The following is a 22,300-nucleotide window of genomic DNA, read 5'->3' on the forward strand; positions in this document are numbered from 1 at the left end:
AATATTTACATCAATTTGAAGATTTTGAAAATTAATAAACGGTGCATTAAGGAATGTTCTGCATAAGGGTTGATATGTAAGCACAATCCAAGTGTATGTCATTTTGCAACGGTTATGTGCAATGACTTGTAAATTTAAGTTAAATTCAATGTTTTAGGGAATGGGCGACACAAAAGGGCGCCTGTCTAGAAATATATAGGCATATTGTTGATCGCAACGAATGTGTATTTAATTGTGTCGGTTTTGCTTCCTAATTTTCTAAAATAATTATTATTGAGAAATATATGTGTAAATATTATAGTTCTAGAGTCATAAATGGGTATATAATATATGTGGAAATTCAAGTGTGTACATTATATATTTCAGTGACAAATATAAAGGTAAACATATATTTCTACGGACAAAGATGACAAGGGACAGTTCATAATATATTTAAAAAGATACAGGTGTACACATAATATATTATTTATTTTATAGTCGTGGATATGAACATAATATATTATGAGACATTCCTGTTCATATACATGTACTTTATTTTCGAAAAAATAGATCTGAACATTTTTTATTCCCAGCGACAAACATGTGTACACGTTACATTTAAAGAGAAATTGATGTGTTCATGATATATTTTTAGAGACACAGCAGTGCACATGCTATATATTTCTGAAGAAATATATCTACACAGTATATATGTTCAGAGACATAGCTGTGAACACAATAAGTATACGTTGAATGGCATGAATGTGTTTATTTTGTTTTTCCAGATACTAAGATGTTTCCATCTTTAATTAATAATATATTATATAGATGTGTACATAATATATTTTCATAAATATATTTATATAAGTATGTATACGATATTTTTAACTGAACAAAAAGCTTCAATATTTATATAGATGTATACACAATTTGTTTTCCAAATATAAATATTCACATAATTAATTGTCATATATGTATTACTGTGCATAATATATTTCTAGATATAGAGATGTGAAAGTCATACATTTCCAGATAATGCAATGTGTACACAAGCTATTGAAAGATGTATGGATGTGTATATATATATATATATATATATATATATATATATATATATATATATATATATATATATATATATATATATATATATTTATTTATTTATTTTATTTATGTATCTATTTATTTCCAGATTAAACAATGTGTACACAATCTATTTAGAGATATATAGATGTGTGTATATTTTTTTCCGGATAAAAAGATTTGTATATACTATTTTTACAGATAGATATATAGATATGTGCAAGCTATATTTTCATATAGATGTATGTGTACATATTTACTTATTTCCAAATAGAAAGATATGTAAATAATTTATTTACCCATTTCCAGATAGAAAAAATGTGTACATAATCTATTTACTTATATACAAATATGTACATAGTATGCTTCCAGGATCAGCAATTTGTACAATTTGAACTTTAAAAAATCACTGATATGTATATTGACCGACAGTCGGGTGTTGCCAGAGGTTTCAGACATAATAAAAGACATCATGGAATGGATGCATATTATCGTAAGCAAATGATTCTATAAGACAATGTGATAAAGAAAATACTAGGTTAGTACTGACAACTGATATTAATAAGCTTTAATAAGCGGCGTCTATCAAACCTGAAGCACGAGCCTTGCTTTGTGGATCATGCTTTTGTTCTGAGCTAATTAATATATCTATGTATCCACTAAACGGATGGAATACATGCAAGCAGACGGACATGAAAAGACTCGAGGTAGGTTTTGCGTTAAACACATACAGTATATGTTTAATGTTTCTACCACATGCATACGTTGTTCTTTTTCGTTGACCTCTGTGAGATTAATGTTCCTAAACGCTATCAATTAAATGTTAGTCTATGCCTATAAATAATATTTTAATGCCTATAAATAATATTTTAAACGTATGTGTACATGTGAATTTAAGTTTAATATGTTTATAATGTCAATGTAAATTGTGTTGATATATATATATTTCTACGAATCTCGCGAAATATTGTAAATGTGCTTGTAAAATGAGAATTGAGACATAGAATGCAAAACGTTGAGTAATATAATGGCCTTAGTGCATTTTTAATACATTTTATATACTATCTTTGTCACTTTTGCATTGCTATGCGTGTGCATATTGTTTATATATTGTCAATTTTCTATTTATAACTATGAACTAGACGTATTCAAGTTATATAAAAAAATCTGTTCTGTTCTATATTTTATTTTTCAAAAAATGTTTTATACAGGAAAGGCATTCATTTAAATTTTCTGCGGAAAATAAAGGTCGGGCTTCCTAACACCAATAAATCTAAGTTAAGACAATAGCGATGTATTGCTAGTTTAAACAAAAAGCAATCTGTGCTGTAAATATTGTAAATGTTCATAGGATTAAATGCTTCGATACTATCTTTATAAATGCACTTAGGTTGAAATAAAGCAAAGTTGGCATTAAAGGTTAATTACTGCGAATAACTGTTAATTATAAAAGTATGTACGAAAATGTTAAATATTGTGTTAAACTTTACTTATTGTTAATAAATATTTGAGCAATTCATTTGGATTGCATCAAGGGGAATTATTAGTATCATTAATTGTAGAAGATGTATAATTGTTTTACAAGAAATCATCTGGTTTTAATATTGACGATATAACTATTGATTTTGTTGCTTTTACCGATGATATGGCAATTGAAGGTAAACACGTGAAAATGCTTCAAACCATTTAGATCTCTTGTTTGAATATTGGAACATGTGTGAGCTTAAAATAAGTATTAATAAGATAACTCATATACTATTATATTGACGGTTTTATGAAAAAAAAACATCATCTTGAAGCCAAAATTGAAAAATAATAAACAAAACTGTTCGTCAAATTCTTTTTTTCACGAAAATAAGTACCATGAACTATTTTTCTTCGCGAAAACAACGGGATGTTTCGCAAACGCAATCCGATTACGTTTGTTGTATGTACTTATTCGCGTTATCTTTTGATTAAAGACAATATTTTCAGGAAAAAATGTCAAAGGTTTTCGTGAATGTTTTAAAGGTTTTGTAGAAATTTGTTAAAAAAATCAATTTTCTTTCACATTCGAGTTTCAATTCTTAAAGACGAAATGTACTATCTCAATGCATAACTTCACTAAAAGCATATGCATAATTGAGAGACTGTTTCCTTCTTTAACTATTAACAGACATTATTCATCATATCACAAACTATAAAACTCTTAATCACATCAGTATTAGTTTGGCATAATCAGTTTATTATACACTCTGCAAATCAACACTACTAATACATTATTACACCTAGAACTGTTCTTAATTTGCATGTGAAAGTTTGTTTGTATGCTTTAAAAAATTATATATTTTGTTCAATGATTTTTGTTCACAACTATATTTATATACACGGTTTCAATACGTATACATGACCTACGTTGTATGTAACATGCATTTATGTAATATTAAAAGTTGGAAATACAATTATGCACAAAGTTAAACACAGAAATAAGAATTGTACAGTAATTCGCATCGGTTAAAATTGTATTAGCAGGGCTTTTCAAGTAGAAATGTATGCATTTCGCATTATCAGTGAACTCTTTGTTACCATTTATCTCTGACCAAACAAAACATGAGCCACCCCCATTTGCCAGATTGTAACTAGACAGAGTGTTGCGGAATAATTTGTACATATGACACAGTTTATTGAAAAAACTTGTCAGTTAAATGTGTAGGCAATTCGTTTTCTGTCTGCGAATTGGTCGTCGTTTGTATTATTATGCTGTGCTATCACTTTTCTCTCTCTCTCTCTCTGTCTACTGATATAGAATGACTTTTGGAACACCATCGTAAAAAATAAAGTAGAAGTTATGCCACTTCGATCATTAGAAATATTTGAAGAGACATAAAATGTATAATTAACCAAACGGCGCTGAATGTGTAATTGAAGATATTGCTGTTTTTCTTTGCACATTGCACATATTTTGGAATATTTAGTTATGTTTGATGGTGTCTTTTTGTGTTGTGCCTTTCAGTGAAAACGATTCAATGTGACCTCGAACAGTGATTTATATTTCCCTCATTATGTTGTTAGCAAATGTGCTTTTACTACGTCTTTCATAACCTTCAAATTTGCATTTGCTTTAATTTTCAAATGGTGCACCGTGTTTTACATACCGTTTTTTTTTAAATAAATGATTGAATATAACGAAGCAAAGAAATTTTAGCGCAGGGCATTTGTTCAAACTGATCGACATATTTTTTTTGTATCATGAATACAATCACAAAAAAATAAGTGATTTTACGCTTAATAGTAAACCGGATAATTGTTTCTTGATTTGTGATTAAAAACATTTTCATCATTTATAATAAATAAAATGGTGTAAAATGGACACAATGTTGTTGTTGTTGTTTTAAACTTATATTAATAACAAAATCAAATTTTCCATATCCAAATTTATATCCAAGTCCTATATCCTATATAAAATAATGTTATTCCATTCTAATGTATTGGTTTGCATAAAAGTACAATATACTTTTTACAACTTTTCACCTACATCTTAGCTTTCAACCACTTGAAACGGCTGTTGGTAACATTATCGTATGCCAATAGGTCTTATCATGAAGTAAGAAATCCACTATAAAATACCAGGTACCAAGTATTTCTTGGAAGTACAGTCTATGACCATACACCAGATTAACGTTGTTATAATGATATAATAAACGATCGTCTTCATTCAACTGTATAATTATCAACATTAAATATTTTACTTGCTAAATGTCTTTATCGAAAATAGTCTTTCTTAACTATCAGCGCTTTGGTTTTTCGTATAACACGATTTTCGTCCCATTTTAAAAAAACAAAGCGTCGTTCGTTCCATTTTTTTCGTTTGTTATACCCAGGTCGTATAATACTTTTCTCGGCGCTTCTTACGCTGGTATATCTGGTACCAGAGTAACGTTGGATCGGAGTTTTTTGTGTTGCGTATGACGAAGATGATGATGATAGTAATGATCATAATGATGCTTAACATGATTCTGTTGATAATAATTGCAAATTCTGTTGTTTTAGACTTAGAATACGATCACATTTTCTTAACATTCGAATGCATAATTGTTAATGACATGTTCCAAAAAAGCAAGATATTTTCGAGAAATAATTTATTTCGATAAAAGGTTCGAATATATATGCATCAAAGTGGGTATAAGGGAAAACAATTCAAAAGCAATTGCAATAAAAAGCAATAAGCTACAGAGGGCAGAAAATCTCGTCGGTTGAACAATCCGTCGTCGTGGTCGGGTAGTGAGAGTTGGTGCAAGTAGACATCGGCAGTTAATTGTCGTTGATATTTCGTGAACAACTTGCGTCTATCTGAACAGTCTAGTATTCTGAAATAGATCATTATTATGCAACCGATACATGTTGAATCATTTCATACATCAGCCATGTGTGTGTATGTTTTGCTGAAAATGTATACGTGGATACGATAGAAAATGTTTCCAGACTCAACAGGCATATTTGTGATTTAAGGTATCAGCTTAACGCACGAAGAACGTTTTAATTTATTGAACACCTTTTCGTATTGCGCTTTCGTAAACCTGATATGATAAAATTGTTGTCGTTTTCTTTTTCGGTATTTTAACAATTTATTATTAGACGCATACTTTAACGTTATGCAAGTAATGTGTAATTGGACAATTACTCAAACGCTAAAAATTATATTGTGTAAATAACGTGTTATTTGACGCTTACTTTTACCGATTCCTCCGCGTCCAGCTCCGCCAGAACCGCCGCCTGAAATGCTGAAGCCGCCGCCAAACGCTCCTCCAAAACCAGCGGATCCACCGGCAGAGGGACCGCCTGTAAAAGGACCCTGACCGGAAGTACCACAACCGCCGCTAAAGAATCCGCCGCCTGAAGCTGATCCTGAGAAAAATCCTCCTCCTGATGAACCTCCGGAAACTGGACCGCCGATTGGACCGAAAGGAGCAAGACCGCCTGTAGATCCACCGGCAGAGGGACCGCCTACAAAAGAACCTGGACCTGAAGGACCGGAACCGCCGCTAAAGAATCTGCCGCTTGAAGCTGATCCTGAAAAAATCCGCCTCCCGATGGGCCTCCGGAAACTGGGCCACTGATTGGACCGTAAGGAGCCACACCGCCTGTTGATCCGCAGAAGAAACCGCTATTTGAACCAGATCCAGAGAAGGATGCTCCTCGAGATGGGCCGCCAGCGGCAGGTCCGCTTTGACCTCCGGATGGAGCTCCAGTAATTATGATTTTGACGCCCGCCAACCGCCGGCGTTTCCACCACAACTGCCACCGCCAGTGCTGCTTCCCCAGCCCCGCCATCAGTTTCCCATCTGCCTGTCGAACCTCCAGTTACTCCACCTTGGCCACCCCATGAGCCACCGCCGCTCCATCCAGTCTGACCTCCCCTTCCACCTTGACCACCCCAGGATCCTGCGCCAGCAGTGCCGGAACCAGATCCCGAGCCGCTACCGAACCAGATCCCCAGCCGCTACCAGAACTAGATCCCCAGCCGCTACCGGAACCAGATCCCCAGCCGCTACCAGTTTCAGATCCGCCTGTCCAGCCTCCAGTTACACCACCTTGGCCACCCCATGAGCCACCGCCGCTCCATCCAGTCTGACCTCCACAGCCACCTTGACCACTCCAGGATCCTGCGCCAGCAGTGCCGGAACCAGATCCCCAGCCGCTAGCGGATCCAGATCCCCAACCGCTACCAGAACCAGATCCCAAACCGCTACCGGAACCAGATTCCGAACCGCTACCGGAACCAGATCCCCAGCCGCTACCGGAACCAGATCCACAGCCGCTTCCGGAACCAGATCCCAAGCCGCTACCGGAACCAGATCCCCATCCGCTACCTGAACCAGATCCCCAGCCGTTCCGGAACCAGATCCCCAGCCGCTACCGGAACCAGATCCCCAGCCGCTTCCGGAACCAGATCGCCATCCGCTTCCAGAACCAGATCCCCATCCGGCACCGGAACTCCAGCCGCCTACAATATGAACTATGGGTTGATTTATTGTTATGATATGAATATCCTACAGATATTTATAAGCGATGTTGTTTTTGTGTCTTTAATAATATCTCTAATTTAACACAACTTCTTAGTATTTATGGTCCTAGTAGTTGAGATCATTTAACAAATGTATCCGACTTAAAATTTACGTTCGAATTACGTAAACATATCTACAGAAGAGCTACTGCGATCACGACAAGCCACGTCCTGTCGCCAGTTCTGAAATATGTTACATATGTCTTAATGTACGTTAAAGTTCGTAATTAATAGATTTGTTTGAAATATTTCCTAGTTTCTTTTCAATACGCCTCCATTACCGGTACATCTGAACGGATACCTTAATGTCTTGCAGAAATGTCTGGTTTGTATCGCAGTAATCGGAAATGTCAGCAGTAGGCAAAGGTTGTTTTTCTTTCTCATTATTTAAAGTCCAAGAATTGTTATTATTATACAATTAGAATGGCGCGTCGGTGGGAATACTGGAAAGGCACGAAAGACAATACGTTCTCATCTGGCATGCTTATACAGAACTGCCTGATTTTTCTTCGCAAAGGACACATAATTTTAGCCTTGTTTTGGGAAAACTGGACTTAATGCATAGGCGCAAAGTGTCATCCCAGATTAACCCATGCAGTCCGCACTGGCTAATCTGTAACGACACTTCTCGCTTGTATAACGTTTTTACGATTACATGAAGTATTTTTTAAACTGAAATCAAAGGGAGGCGGAAAGTGTTCTTCCTGATTAGCCTGTGTGGTCTATGTCTGCGCAGGCTAATCTGGGATGACGCTTTACGCACATTAAGCAGAGTTTCCCAAGAGCACGGTTCATAAAGTGATGTGTTATTGGACACTTATTCAAACGCTGATAATTACATTTTGTAAACAACGTGTTATTTGACGCTTACTTTTACTTTTACCGACTCCTCCGTTTCCAGCTCCGCCAGAACCGCCGCCTGAAATGCTGAAGCCGCCGCCAAACGCTCCTCCAAAACCAGCGGATCCACCGGCAGAACTTTATTATTTTAAGTCCAAGAATTGTAATAATTAAACGATTAGAATGACGCGTCGGTCGGAATACTGAAAAAAACATGAAAGACGATACGGTCTCATCTGGCATGCTTATACAGAACTGCCTGATTTTTCTTCGCAAAGGACACATAAATTTAGCCTTGTTTTGGGAAAACTGGACTTAATGCATAAGCGCAAAGTGTCATGATGCGGCGTCTCATCTGGGTCTGCGCTGTTTGCTTAAAGAAATTTCTGTAAGAAATATTCTAAATATAGAAATAAATATACCATACATCCCTAATTTTGGAAATAAATTGATCCAATTTAGAAGGATGGGAGAGTCCACTCGGCATAAATGAGTTAAGAAGAGTAAGACAGCATACTTCTCCTTCAGCTATCTTTCTCTCTAAATATCGAATTGAAACTGTGTGCAGTGCTCTCCAAGTGTCTCTAAATATCGAATTGAAACTGTGTGCAGTGCTCTCCAAGTGTCTCTAAATATCGAATTGAAACTGTGCGCAGTGCTCTCCAAGTGTCTCTAAATATCGAATTGAAACTGTGCGCAGTGCTCTCCAAGTGTCTCTAAATATCGAATTGAAACTGTGTGCAGTGCTCTCCAAGTGTCTCTAAATATCGAATTGAAACTGTTTGCAGTGCTCTCCAAGTCAGGTTTCTCTCTAAATATCGAATTGAAACTGTGCGCAGTACTTGCCAAAACAGTTTTACTTTGCTTATATGTTTTAATTGTTTTATGCATGAATAATATCTTTGCAGTTTTTATCAATTTCAAACTATTCAGGTCTTACATGTTTATGGATTACTGTAACATAAACGATTATTGAGAATACTATTACAATAATACTGGTTAAAGCGAAAAAGGAAACATTTAATATATTCTGTTTTAGGCTGAAATAAGATGGCAACATATTGAATTTAAAAACTATTTGCCTACCTTTACCAACGGCAGCGACGGTGCCGACAAAAAGTGTCGTCAACAAGAAAACGTTCATCTTGGATTGTCTGCATATAAAAAAAACATGATAAATGGAGTTTTATTCATTATCAGAAATGTGTATACATGTTTTGACAGTTATTTATTTCAAGATAAACTTTATCGGACTATTTCGTTAAAGAGAAAATCACTTTTTAAGCAGTTATTATCAAAACACATGTGATTGGATTTATTCTTGCTTCAGGGAGACTTGTTCAAATATTGTCGTAGTGTTCGAAAGTGACATTTAATGAGTTTAGTGACAAACTGCTATATTTTTAAACAATTATTAAATCTAAAAATAAAAAAACAGTTACTGAGTTTGGAGCCCGGGGCCGCATTTACAAACTGATTCTTAGACTTCCGTCTCAATTAAAGAATATTCTTAAAACTTTAATGTATTAAACACTTCAAGTAAAGTCAAGTGTGGAAATCCGCCGACACTTTTTGCCTAAATTTGATTTTCGGTAAGGAGGGAGTTCCTTGAAACTGAAAAAAACATAAAAGCGGAAAGTGTCGGCCCTGATGAGACTGTGTGGACTGCTCAGGCTAATCCGGGACGACACTTTTACGAAAATGGATTAAGCCCAGTTTTCTCAGAACGCGGCTCATTGAGTCTAAGACTATTCTTGATTCTTAAATCTATGAATTCGTTGGTGAATTCCGACCCGAAATCTCTAGAAGCAATCCTTCATCCACAAGCCTTTGTCTGTGCATGGTTATTTAAATGCTTGGGCTGTTTTTGTTAAATTATCGATTGAAAAGGTTAAAACGATGATCTTTTTGGTCCGATTTCGATTGATTATAATTAAAAAGTAACATATATATGTAACGTTGTTTATGTCAGGAATCTTACTTCTCTTGTTTGAATATAATGCATACAATCTTTTTTGAAATTATGACACGTTTATAATTGTCATTTTCTCATACTATGAACAAGTCCCTTAAGATATGAAAACGAAACGATCTCTTAATGTAATAGCAAAATATTGGTTTATGTTTCACAGATACAGTTGTGAAAAAAATAGTGTTTAAAAAAACGTTATTCAGTTTATTGTATTTAGTTGAGGTTATGCATTTGCTAAAACATAAATAATCTCCTTTCAAGCTAGCGACTGTTTCTAAATTGCTAAAAGTTCAGCAGTATACAACAGAAAATATCGTATTACTTGTATATTTGTAATTGTTGTAAAGTTAAAAAAAATAAACGTTTATATCATTGAAGGTTTAGTCTTCATTTTACTCCGTTGCCGCGTTGATAGTATATTCTGTATTTCGCTGTACGTTTTAAAAACCCTATCAATTGAAATGTTCAACTAACCTTGCTTGAGGAAGGATGACAAATACACCGTGGTTTGGGAATTACGAGAGCTTATTGAAACGGTCCCCTGGACCTTATATAATCTCCCTGCTTCCGACTGAGCAAACATTTTAACGCAGACGGATTTTTCTCATGTGCTTTAGTGTGTTTTAGAAAGGTAGAAAAGGATGGAAATGATTTGGATACATAAAATACTACGTTAAGTGTTGACAATGGAGCAGATTATCATACTCAGAATGGACATAAGAATTGTCCCAATATAAAATTTAGCCTCACTCTGGGAAAACCGTCTAATGCATGTGCGTAAAGTGTCGTCCCAGATTAGCCTTTGCCATCTGCGTGAAGTGTCATCCCAGATTAGTCTTTGCCATCTGCATAAAGTGTCGTCCCAGATTAGCCTTTGCCATCTGCGTAAAGTGTCATCCTAGTTTAGTCTTTGCCATCTGCGTAGTGTCCTCCCAGATAAGCCTTTGCCATCTGCGTAAAGGGTCATCCCAGATTAGTCTTTGCCATCTGCGTAAAGTGTCGTCCCAGATTAGTATGTGCCATCTGCGTAAAGTGTCGTCCCAGATTAGTCTTTGCCATCTGCGTAAAGTGTCATCCCAGATTAGTCTTTGCCATCTGCATAGTGTCCTCCCAGATAAGCCTTTGCCATCTGCGTAAAGGGTCATCCCAGATTAGTCTTTGCCATCTGCGTAAAGTGTCGTCCCAGATTAGTCTTTGCCATCTGCGTAAAGTGTCGTCCCAGATTAGTCTTTGCCATCTGCGTAAAGTGTCGTCCCAGATTAGTCTTTGCCATCTGCGTTAAGTGTCGTCCCAGATTAGTCTTTGCCATCTGCGTAAAGTGTCGTCCCAGATTAGTCTTTGCCATCTGCACAGTCAGAATAATCAGGGGCAATCCTTTAAGCTTTTATGGTATTTTTCTTTACAGGATATCTCTTCTAAGCAAAAAATCCAGTTTAGGCGCAAAGTGTCAGCCCTGATCAGCCTAATCAGACTGCACACGCTTATCTGGCACGTGCATCAAGCCTATATTTCCGAGAGCGTTACCTAATTATTCTCTACATTAAATACTTAGACATTATTCTCCATGTGATTCCAATAACAAGCGTTTTTTCCTACCTAGAATGGGTACGCCCATCTCATCAGCGACTGCCTGGGCCCCGTTGTCTCCAAACACGTGGTCAGTGTGGCCACACTTGGGGCAGATATACACACTCATGTTTTGTACAGTACCCAGCACAGGCACATCTACCTGTCATCAGGTAAACAGGTGGAGTACTGAGAATAACTGGACAATAATACTTCTACCACACCTCAAATAGTGCATAAAGATACCAAGTATGTTTAAAGTTAGTAAGAATGAGTTCATGTAAGTAATAATATGTCTGTCTGTCTATCTGTCAGCCTGATCGGCTGTCTGCCTGTCTGACAGCATAATATATATAATCGGTAACCCCCATAATCAAAATTTGATAAAATGACCATCCATTATGCTGTTAAAGTTTAAAAAAAAATATGTACAAAGATGTATTGAAGTACATGTATTTACTACTGTTGAAGGTCTGAAACAATTATTAAAATTATAGGATAGGAAAGACACTGCATTTCAGAAACTCATATTTTTAGCCACATGACATGTTTTGTTTGCACTGTCTCAAATGTGAATGTTTCATTAAGAGGCTAAGCTGTAACCTTTCTAAACATTTCCGCCACTCTCCTGGCGTCAATGAGGGCTATGTCTTGAGGCGTGGATACAATAACAGCTCCTGCAAAAATGGCTGTTAATTTGTAGATCAAGTATAGCCATAGGTCATGCTTTCCATACCATGCCATTGAGAGCTGAGACACATAAATAGGTAGCTCATACACCATCAAAAAACTTTATGTTAGAAAAGGTTTGTTTATTATACCAGTATTTTGTACTAAACAGTTCAAATATGGATGATAACATATAACAGTTACCGGTACATTTCATGTACTCACATTTGTTTTTAGTGTTTACTTGTAAATTACCAGGTACCAAATATAAAATTATATTTAAAGTCAGACTCCCGTGGGTAACTAACATTAGCAAGACTAGATATTGGATGACACAGGCTTTTGGATACACTTCACTTTCTAATTATATTCTTTCTTTTTAAAGTAATATTTGAGCTATTGCCCACATGAGTCAATTACAGCATTCAATTTGAGCCACGCTCTGGGAAACAAGGGCTTAATGCATGTGCATAAAGTGTCAACCAGATTTGATTGAGCAATCTGCACAGGCTAATCAGGGACAACACTGTCCGTTTTTATGGCATTTTTATTTTAAACAAGGGCTGTTTGAAAAACATGCATGCCCCCCATATGGGCTGTCCGTTGTAGTGGCAGCCATTGTGTGATACGTTTTTTGTCACTGTGACCTTGACCTTTGACCTAGTGACCTGAAAATCAATAGGGGTCATCTGTGAGTCACGATCAATGTACCTATGAAGTGTCATGATTCTAAGCAAAAGCGTTCTTGAGTTATCATCCAAAAATTATTTTACTATTTCGGGTCACTGTGACCTTGACCTTTGACCTTGTGACCTCAAAATCAATAGGGGTATTCTGCGAGTCATAATCAATCTACCTGTGAAGTTTCATGATCCTAGTCATATGCGTTCTTGAGTTATCATCCGAAAACCATTTTACTATTTCGGGTCACTGTGACCTTGACCTTTGACCTAGTGACCTCAAAATCAATAGGGGTCATCTGCGAGTCATGATCAATCTACCCATGAAGTTTCATGATCCTAGGCGTATGCATTCTTGAGTTATCATCCGGAAACCATTTTACTATTTCTGGTCACCGCGACCTTGACCTTTGACCTAGTGACCTCAAAATCAATAGGGGTCATCTGCGAGTCATGATCAATCTACCCATGAAGTTTCATGATCCTAGGCGTATGCGTTCTCGAGTTATCATTCAAAAACCATTTTACTATTTCGGGTCACCTTGACCTTTGACCTAGTGACCTCAAAATCAATAGGGGTCATCTGCGAGTCATGATCAATGTACCTATGAAGTTTCATGATCCTAGGCCCAAGCGTTCTTGAGTTATCGTCTGACAACCACCTGGTGGACGGACCGACCGACCGACATGAGCAAAGCAATATACCCCCTCTTCTTCGAAGGGGGGGCATAAAAATACCTCTCTTTTTAGCAAAAATCCTGTAAAGGCGGAAAGTGTCACTCCAGATTTGCCTTTGCAGACTGCACAGACTAATGTGTGACGACACTTTACACACATTTATAAAACCCAGATTTTCCATTTGTATGTCATCCATTACCATTGATGGGTATGTTCTGTGATAGAGACAGCTGGGTATCTCCAGTACCGGGGGGCATGTCTATGAACAGGAAGTCCAGCGGTCGCCAGGCAATCTGCAATAAAAGATGGAGGCAAAACAACTTGAACATACATTAAACTCAATGTATCAGTCCAGATTGAGTGTTTGTACGCACAGAATCAAGTGAGCCTATGGTATTCATTAAGACTGTAAAAATACACAAAGTGAAACTTCAGCTGTACCAACAGGAGAGAAACCTTGTTATAATATGTGGTCCTATATTTATGGCAAGGGGCCAATAGCCAAACAGTGAGAACTATAAAGAATGTACTTAACAAGACACACAAGTACACATTATAAACACACTATTATGAATAAAGCTGAGGTCACGGCCTTGGAACTAACCATTGTGTTTAAAGGCTCTCAAAACCTCATACTTGGCCCAGAATTTATCACAATACATTAAAAAAATTAATTAACCTGATAACATCACACTTAAAATAAAATTGCTTTAAAAGAGAAAGCATTTCAACCAAATTAAAACTTAGTTACTGGAGATTAACCGGAGCACCAGAACTGTAACTTTTTGAGACACGATGAAATTAAACAAAAACATGTGTCAAAAACATCACGTCTTGGACAAGCGCTGCCCACTAAAAATAAGTCTGTTTTACTTGTTTTCTGGATAAATAACATGTGAGGTTTTAGTGCCTCAAACTGGTTTAAGGCCCCCGATGTGTTTTTGCAATGACCGTTCCAAAGTGGTGACCTTAGATTTAGAAATCAGTCATTGTCAATTGTTAGTCTATTTCATGTTTTTGCATTGTAAAGTTTGCTCATGTGCAATATAAGTGAATATCTCTGGTCTAAGAATGAGGTTAGGCGCCCATAAGACAGTTCAAACTCCAAAATCATGCAATGGTTTGCACTGACTGTTCCAAGGCCATTACCCCTCAGTAACAAGTCATTCCAGGCACCCTTCCTGGAGATCTTTCTGAACTAGTTCTACCCAGGGCATGGACTACATAAATCTCACATATAAGCCTACAATGTCTTATGCAATCAAGCTAAAACAAAACAGTTAACCATTTCCAGCAAAGTGAAAATAGCTACATTCAAACAGCATAAAACCAGAACAGCCTGCGAGTAACTCGCAGTCTGTTCAGGTTTTATGGTATTTGCTTCTCATAAGCATCTTAGGGTTGAAAATGAAGCAATTAAAACTTGAATCTCCTAAGAAAGGTCTTAAATTAAATTTGATTTTCTAAAGGGCTTCAAGCGCGTCAAAATGCTTATTTGAGCTGTAAAGTGTTTAGAATGGATTTCTGTGAGGAAGAGACATTCTTTAAATGGAAAATACCGCAAAAGCGGAAAGTGTCGTCCCTAATAAGCCTGTGCAAACAACACATGCTAATCTGGGATTACACTTTACACACATGCATTAAGCCCAGTTTTGTTTGTTAAAAGGAACATCCACTGACCTGCCTGATAAGCCTCTGTACGGCTGACATCACCATGGGACCACGCCACACGATGGGGGACTTCTCATCCACCAGGAAACCCATGGACATGCTGAAATATTTGAGAATATATTTGTGGATATATTGTTCTGAGAAAACTGGGCTTAATGCATGTGCATAAAGTGTTGTCCCACTTTAGCCTGTGCTATCCACACAGACTTATATGGGAGGACACTTTACACCTAAACTGGATTTTCACTAAGAAGAGACGTCCTTATTACAAAAGATACCATAAAAGGGAAAAGTGTTGTCCCTGTTAAGCCTGTGCAAACCCAGGACCTCCAGAAGTTAAAGCAAACTCGCTTCACCACGCATGCTTACACAAATTGTTAGGTTAATTAAAACCCTATGTCTCTATTAGATGTTAAAGCTTAATTATAAAACAAACGCTCTATAATTTTTACGGTTTCCATTCATGATTATGAATGAATGAGCATATGATTTTGACATTTTGCTCATAGTCAGGAGTGCTTGTTTGAATATAATGCATACATTCATTTTTTGAACTATGACAGTTTTTGAAAGTCTCTTTAAGCCAGCAACATGCTGAAATGGTGAAAAGTTTGCATGTATGGTATACCAATTAGGGAATAGCTGAAGAAATACTTATGAGAGTTTTAGTTAAAGCTTGATATTGTAAATCAGGTGGCTTACTGATTAAATCTTATTATTCCCTATAAGTGGTAAAGGGTTAAAGCTTGATATTATAAATCAGGCAGCATACTGATTAAATCTTATTATTCACTATAAGTGGTAAAGGGTTAAAGCTTGATATTATAAATCAGGTGGCTTACTGATTAAATCTTATTATTCACTATAAGTGGTAAAGGGTTAAAGCTTGATATTATGAATCAGGTGGCTTACTGATTAAATCTTATTATTCACTATAAGTGGTAAAGGGTTAAAGCTTGATATTATGAATCAGGTGGCTTACTGATTAAATCTTATTATTCACTATAAGTGGTAAAGGGTTAAAGCTTGATATTATGAATCAGGTGGCATACTGATTAAATCTTATTATTCACTATAAGTGGTAAAGGGTTAAAGCTTGATATTATGAATCAGGTGGCTTACTGATTAAATCTTATTATTCACTATAAGTGGTAAAGGGTTAAAGCTTGATATTATGATTCAGGTGGCTTAATGAATAAATCTTATTATTCACTATAAGTGGTAAAGGGTTAAAGCTTGACATTATGAATCAGGTGGCTTACTGATTAAATCTTATTATTCACTATAAGTGGTAAAGGGTTAAAGCTTGACATTATGAATCAGGCGGCATACTGATTAAATCTTATTATTCACTATAAGTGGTAAAGGGTTAAAGCTTGATATTATGAATCAGGTGGCTTACTGATTAAATCTTTTTATTCACTATAAGTGGTAAAGGGTTAAAGCTTGATATTATGAATCAGGTGGCATACTGATTAAATCTTATTATTCACTATAAGTGGTAAAGGGTTAAAGCTTGATATTATGAATCAGGTGGCATACTGATTAAATCTTATTATTCACTATCAGTGGTAAAGGGTAAAAGCTTGATATTATGAATCAGGTGGCTTACTGATTAAATCTTATTATTCACTATAAGTGGTAAAGGGTTAAAGCTTGATATTATGAATCAGGTGGCATACTGATTAAATCTTATTATTCACTATAAGTGGTAAAGGGTTAAAGCTTGATATAATGAATCAGATGGCTTACTGATTAAATCTTATTATTCACTATAAGGGGTAAGGGTTAAAGCTTGATATTATGAATCAGGTGGCATACTGATTAAATCTTATTATTCACTATAAGTGGTAAAGGGTTAAAGCTTGATATTATGAATCAGGTGGCTTACTGATTAAATCTTGTTATTCACTATAAGTGGTAAAGGGTTAAAGCTTGATATTATGAATCAGGTGGCTTACTGATTAAATCTTATTATTCACTATAAGTGGTAAAGGGTTAAAGCTTGATATTATAAATCAGGTGGCATACTGATTTAATCTTATAATTCACTATAAACAGTTACATCACATTACCATTTTATTCCATAGGTTGTCAATGGCACCATCTCATTCCCTGCAAAGATTTAATGACATTTTCAATTTTTTGTGATGGAAGAAATGTTAACAGAGCATCTACAAGCATTTTCTCATTTTCAAAATTATACTGCCAAGCTCCAAAGCTGAAAAACTACCTAAGTGTATTTTTCAAAGTTTATGAGGACATTGGGAGTCAGAGATTGCATTACCGGTATATGAGGACTTGTAGAGTGTTCCAGCACTTCTTCTAGCATACGAAGCATACACAAGTTGGGACCAACAGATGTGATTTCAAGATGTTCAGTTTTGGTGTGGTCTTATGCTGTGAGGCAAAATTGAAGAAACGTCACCTATCTGGTTTGTTAGTTGGTCAATACGCCAAATAGGTGGCGTTTCCTCTGGGTACTTCGGCTTCCCTCCACAACACAAGACAACACCAAAATTCAAAAATCTTTCAGTAACAACTAAATAGCTAAAAATTGCAGCCATAATTCGAAATTCTTCCTAACTTTTGTGAGTCTAGTAAGTTCATTAGGTGGAGTGCTTGGACACACTCCGAGTCCACACATGATGCAGCCTAAGGCGTGGAGGGATCTCATAAACTTTTAAATACACATAGTGAATGTTATCAAATTTACACTTTATGTAGTGTAAAATGTAAAACACAAATAAGTGGTCTGAAAATTAAATCTTAATAATTATAGAACAAATCAAATATAATAAAATATTGCTGAATTTGTCAGAAGTGTCTAATTATCTTGTGAAAAGACTGAAAACCCTGTTTTTCAGAATAACCTTGAACTCTCATTAAAGAGCAGGAACTATGGGCACCTACAAGTACTCACTGTCATTCAGTAGAGGTTCACCCTTCAGATTCATCATCATTGGTATTGATGGGCCAAACACGTCTGCATCTAGTAGACCTACCTGCTTGGACTGTAACATAAAAAAGAAAGCATCTGCACCTAGAAGATCTTCTTGCTTGGACTGTATTATGAAATAAACACAATCTTCCACAAATGTCAATTCCCACTGTGGGAGCATTATTTAGATCTTTCCCTTAGACATCACAAACTGATTCTCCCAGGAAATAGACGCAAATCGCATTCTTCAGATCTCTCCTTAAGACATCATGTACTGATTCTCCCAGGAAATAAGACGCAAATCGCATTCTTCAGATCTCTCCTTAAGACATCATGTACTGATTCTTCCAGGAAATAAGACGCAAATCACATTCTTCAGATCTCTCCTTAAGACGTCATGTACTGATTCTCCCAGGAAAAAGACACAAATCGCATTCTTCAGATCTCTCCTTTAGACATCATGTACTGAATCTCCCAGGAAAAAGACACAAATCATTTCAATAAGCCTCAGGCTTTCGATGCAATCAAGCTTAAATTAATAAGTTTAAACTAGTAGTAATTTGAAATGTTATCAAATTTTTGCTAATCAGTCAAAGCATTTTACAAAACAGCATGTTTTTTGTATGTGCTATTAGAATGAGTAGTGCTTTATATTTGTGATTTTGGATGAATGGCAATACATATCCTCATTAAACAAGAACTGTCCGAAGGGAGCTCGCTGGACTATTCTTCCACCAGTAAATTGTGGAAGATTCTTTTAAATGTTAATTGCCACATAGTTTCTGGACTTGTGTGTGAGAAATGTGTGTTCTGCTTTCAACCTATATTAATCTTATTATCTCTTTATATGTGTACTTATATAATTATTTCGTGTTGTGGCAACAATGCAATCAGTTTTAGATTCAAAGTCTTAAAATAATATTTATTTGATATGCCATCAGCAAGCCTGTCCACAACTTGCAAGTGTTCGATGGTAATACTCACTGGTTCATTTGCTGCCATTGCAAGAGCCAAGTTCACTGTAAAATAAAAGCTATTGAAATTAGTGTTTGCAGGATCTCACACTTTACAATTTGAGGGAAATTGGAATGAACCAATAAAATCATTTACAATGCAACAGATAATTATTCAGATTAAATTAAATATAACAATGTTGGTTAAAAAATATAATTCAAAGTGCTTTTAGAACATTACAAAGGGGCTGTCAAGTTTATTGTCTTTTTAATCCCATTTTACGCTTTTAGACATGGAAAATGAACTAGCACTGTCTGACTAGCATAAAATGAATCTAACTTGGCTGATGGCATTGCTCACTAGCCAAGTAGGCAAGTAGAATTTTAAACAGCCACTAAGGTAAAAAAAAGCAAGGGTTAACAATTATGTTAGCCCACAGCAAGGCTGATAGATAAGGCCAGTCATCACAGTATAACAGGAATAGCAACCATAACATGTTACCAGCAGTGGTTGATTTTCCGACACCTCCCTTTCCTGATGCCACAACTATCACAGTTTTAACACCATCTATGGGCTGCTTGCGAGGCAGGCCCCTAGCCATCACCTTTCTCTGGTGTTCTGTTAGGTCTCCGCCTTTTATTCCCTGTATTATGTGAGTACAATGTCTCATCACATCATTAACTCATTACTGGCCTAATGGTATTATCTAAATTATTACTGCCATGACCTTCTATACACTATAAGCGGGAGTATTGAGTCATTAAAGTATCAAAGTCATTACTGTGTTTATTTAACATATTTACCTACCAGTATTCTTAGATTTTCTTCAGAATGTATTTCAAGATCTAACAGAATCACCTAAAGCAGAGTAAAACTGACTCTGTACAACTACAAAAGCCCTGTCACCAGGTTGTTTTGTTACGTTTGGAATATCCTCCAGTGACCAAATACCAAAAAACAAGTAACAGAACTTCTTAACTAATGCAAACAATGCAACAACCAAGGATTAACCTTCAAAGAATTACGTATTTATTATTATTTACCATTACATCCATGTCAATTTTTTTTATAGCATGTTGATCCAGGCAAAGCTAATAATTCCATAAACACTTTAATAGCATTCACTTCTTGCATGATTGACCTATTTCTGGTGACAAAAGGGAGAGTAGTCCATTGCAATTGGCAGTAAACGTGTTGTGTTACAGGGTTTTTTTTGGCCCGATTTTATAGCCGAAATTCGGCTATGTTCCCAATCCCAAAAGTATACTTTTTTCCCAAAATGTGGCAAAAATTTTCCAATTTCCAAAAAAAAACAAAAAAAAATAATTTTTTTGTTTGTTTTTTTTTGTTTTTAGAAAGATGTCTAATGTATATTTTATCTCGTTTTTAATTCAATTACATCTAACAAAGTATTATATGATTTTGTTCTTTTAATTTGAATGATTATAAAGGGTTATATCAAATTTAGTATTTCCCTAATCAGTGGACTTTTCGTGTGGAAAAAAAATGCTAATTAATTTATTTTCCCAATTTCATGAAAATGCCAATAAAATTCCCAATTCCAAAGCCATGGGCTATCTTCCCAAAAAGTGGAAAAAAAACCCTGTGTTAAAACCAGTGGGGGAAGTCTGCTTCATTTTGCCATGTATGAGGAAAATTTCTTAAAGGGGACCAATAGAATGTTAAAATGTATGGAATGTGGATAATCTGGATTATTTTAGTTGAAGTAAGTAAAACATGTTTTCCCTCTTTTTGCCGTATTTGAATTTATTTTCAATCGTAGTAATGTTAGTAAAAAAAAAATACTTGGAGTGCATGCATGTGAAGTCATCACTATAGTCTCTTTCTTAATGTGAACAAAATCACAGGCAATAGGTCTTCACCGATAATAAGTCACCCTATGGCATTAATTCTTCTTGAATGCTCTGAGCTTTTATGAGTACATACGTACAGCAACCCGGAGGGTCAATATAGCTGGGAGTTGGATTATTGCAACTACCTACGACATTTGGTCATAATGTTGGCCACATGTTTGTTACAAATGATTTTTTTCAATTTCTTGTAAAACATTGTGTCAACATGTGTCTGCATTTTTTTCAGATTTGTTTTACCGGTTAACGGAGTGTGGAAGTCCACAACACCAACATAACAAATACAACATCCGAAACAAATCTAAATCCGAAATATAAACATTATAAGTAAACAATACAGTTCCGCGTACCAAAGGATTGTCATGACTAGACATCCGATGTGTTTGAAAGAAGAGCCGTTGCTGACATATGACCCGCTTAGTTGCATTCATAATTTATGTTCTAATTTATAAAATGTTGGACGGTATATTTTCAATGTTATTGAGATTTACTTATTGAGTATGTTCCCGTGTAATCACCGGTTACCTCTTAGAAGGAGAGTTCATATTCAAGAAAATCTGTTAATTAAAGGAAGTTTGCAGGTACATTGACCTTTTGCAATTGTTTCCAAAATTGGTTCTCTAATGTATGTTATTCTCTTATAATAAATAAGTTTTTGCACTAATATACAATGTATGATCAAAACCGAAATATCGGCGTGTCATCAAAAAAGGTTACACAATACTATTGTCTTAATTTGTAAGGCTATTTCTTATATATGTTGTGTACAGACTGAATATGTTACTATTCGATAATTTTTGTTTAAACACAAGAACAACAAAAACCGTCCCCAGGGGGTATGGCCTTTTTGCCAATAATATTCAAAGGTTTTATGTTTGTGCACTCATTGAACACAAACCTTATGCAGACTGCCATCAGTCTATTATAAACTGGCTCAGGAGCATTGTCTCTTTTAAAAAAAATCACTTTTGGTTTAATCACTTCCTCAAATTTATTATTTATCATTTTGGGTTTCTTGATATCATCATGACACTTTGAGTGTGTGTGTGTGTGCATTTCAAAGTTTATGAGGTCCTTCCGTGCCTGAGGCTGTATAATGTGTGGCCTCGGTGTGTGGCCCAGCATACCTACCTAAATAACTTACTAGACTCACGAAAGTTGTGAATAATTGTGAATTTAAGCTGCAATTTCAAGCTTCTTAGTTTAACTGAATTTTTTTAAGTTTTGATGAGGTCTTGTGTTTTGGCGAGAAGCCAGAAGTACCTGGCGGAAACCCCCACCAGTCCATATGGTGACCTAACCAAAACTCACATTATTTCGGAACAGAGATCTAAGTTGGGTCGCTTAGGCGAA

The 22,300-nt window shown here is 35.8% G+C and overlaps 3 protein-coding genes across 13 annotated transcripts in view; all 3 read right to left on the minus strand.

Annotated features, from left to right (window-relative positions):
• The window catches only part of LOC127837137 (uncharacterized), a 31,784-nt gene extending 21,381 nt beyond the window's left edge, over positions 1 to 10,403 (minus strand). Inside the window, exon 1 of the mRNA XM_052363977.1 lies at positions 10,392 to 10,403. The gene's annotated coding sequence lies outside the window, so the exon portion shown is untranslated. The remainder of the gene's footprint in view (positions 1 to 10,391) is intronic.
• Positions 5,401 to 6,372, minus strand: LOC127839799 (loricrin-like). The gene is made up of 3 exons (XM_052368184.1): positions 6,180 to 6,372; positions 5,773 to 6,045; positions 5,401 to 5,408 (listed from the first exon to the last, which is right to left on the minus strand). The coding sequence occupies exons 1-3, from the start codon at positions 6,370 to 6,372 to the stop codon at positions 5,401 to 5,403; spliced, it is 474 nt and encodes a 157-aa protein (XP_052224144.1).
• LOC127837138 (iron-sulfur protein NUBPL-like) lies at positions 6,055 to 21,466 on the minus strand. 11 transcript variants are annotated; one of them, XM_052363980.1, is made up of 12 exons: positions 21,298 to 21,466; positions 19,578 to 19,719; positions 19,107 to 19,141; positions 18,105 to 18,195; positions 17,257 to 17,296; positions 15,191 to 15,281; positions 13,710 to 13,803; positions 12,087 to 12,160; positions 11,514 to 11,646; positions 9,032 to 9,099; positions 7,977 to 8,148; positions 6,055 to 7,045 (listed from the first exon to the last, which is right to left on the minus strand). In XM_052363980.1, exons 1-10 carry the CDS (start codon positions 21,376 to 21,378, stop codon positions 9,086 to 9,088), a joined length of 795 nt encoding a protein of 264 aa, XP_052219940.1. In that variant the 5' UTR covers positions 21,379 to 21,466; the 3' UTR covers positions 6,055 to 7,045; positions 7,977 to 8,148; positions 9,032 to 9,085. The 11 variants fall into 11 exon arrangements, with proteins under 11 accessions (XP_052219940.1, XP_052219949.1, XP_052219942.1 ...); XM_052363982.1 differs by lacking the exons at positions 6,055 to 7,045; positions 7,977 to 8,148; positions 9,032 to 9,099 and adding an exon at positions 10,457 to 11,154; XM_052363981.1 differs by lacking the exons at positions 6,055 to 7,045; positions 7,977 to 8,148; positions 9,032 to 9,099 and adding an exon at positions 10,457 to 11,190.
• Between the last annotated feature and the right edge of the window lie 834 nt (positions 21,467 to 22,300).

This window comes from Dreissena polymorpha, chromosome 7 (assembly GCF_020536995.1).
Source record: "Dreissena polymorpha isolate Duluth1 chromosome 7, UMN_Dpol_1.0, whole genome shotgun sequence".
NCBI lineage: Eukaryota > Metazoa > Mollusca > Bivalvia > Myida > Dreissenidae > Dreissena > Dreissena polymorpha.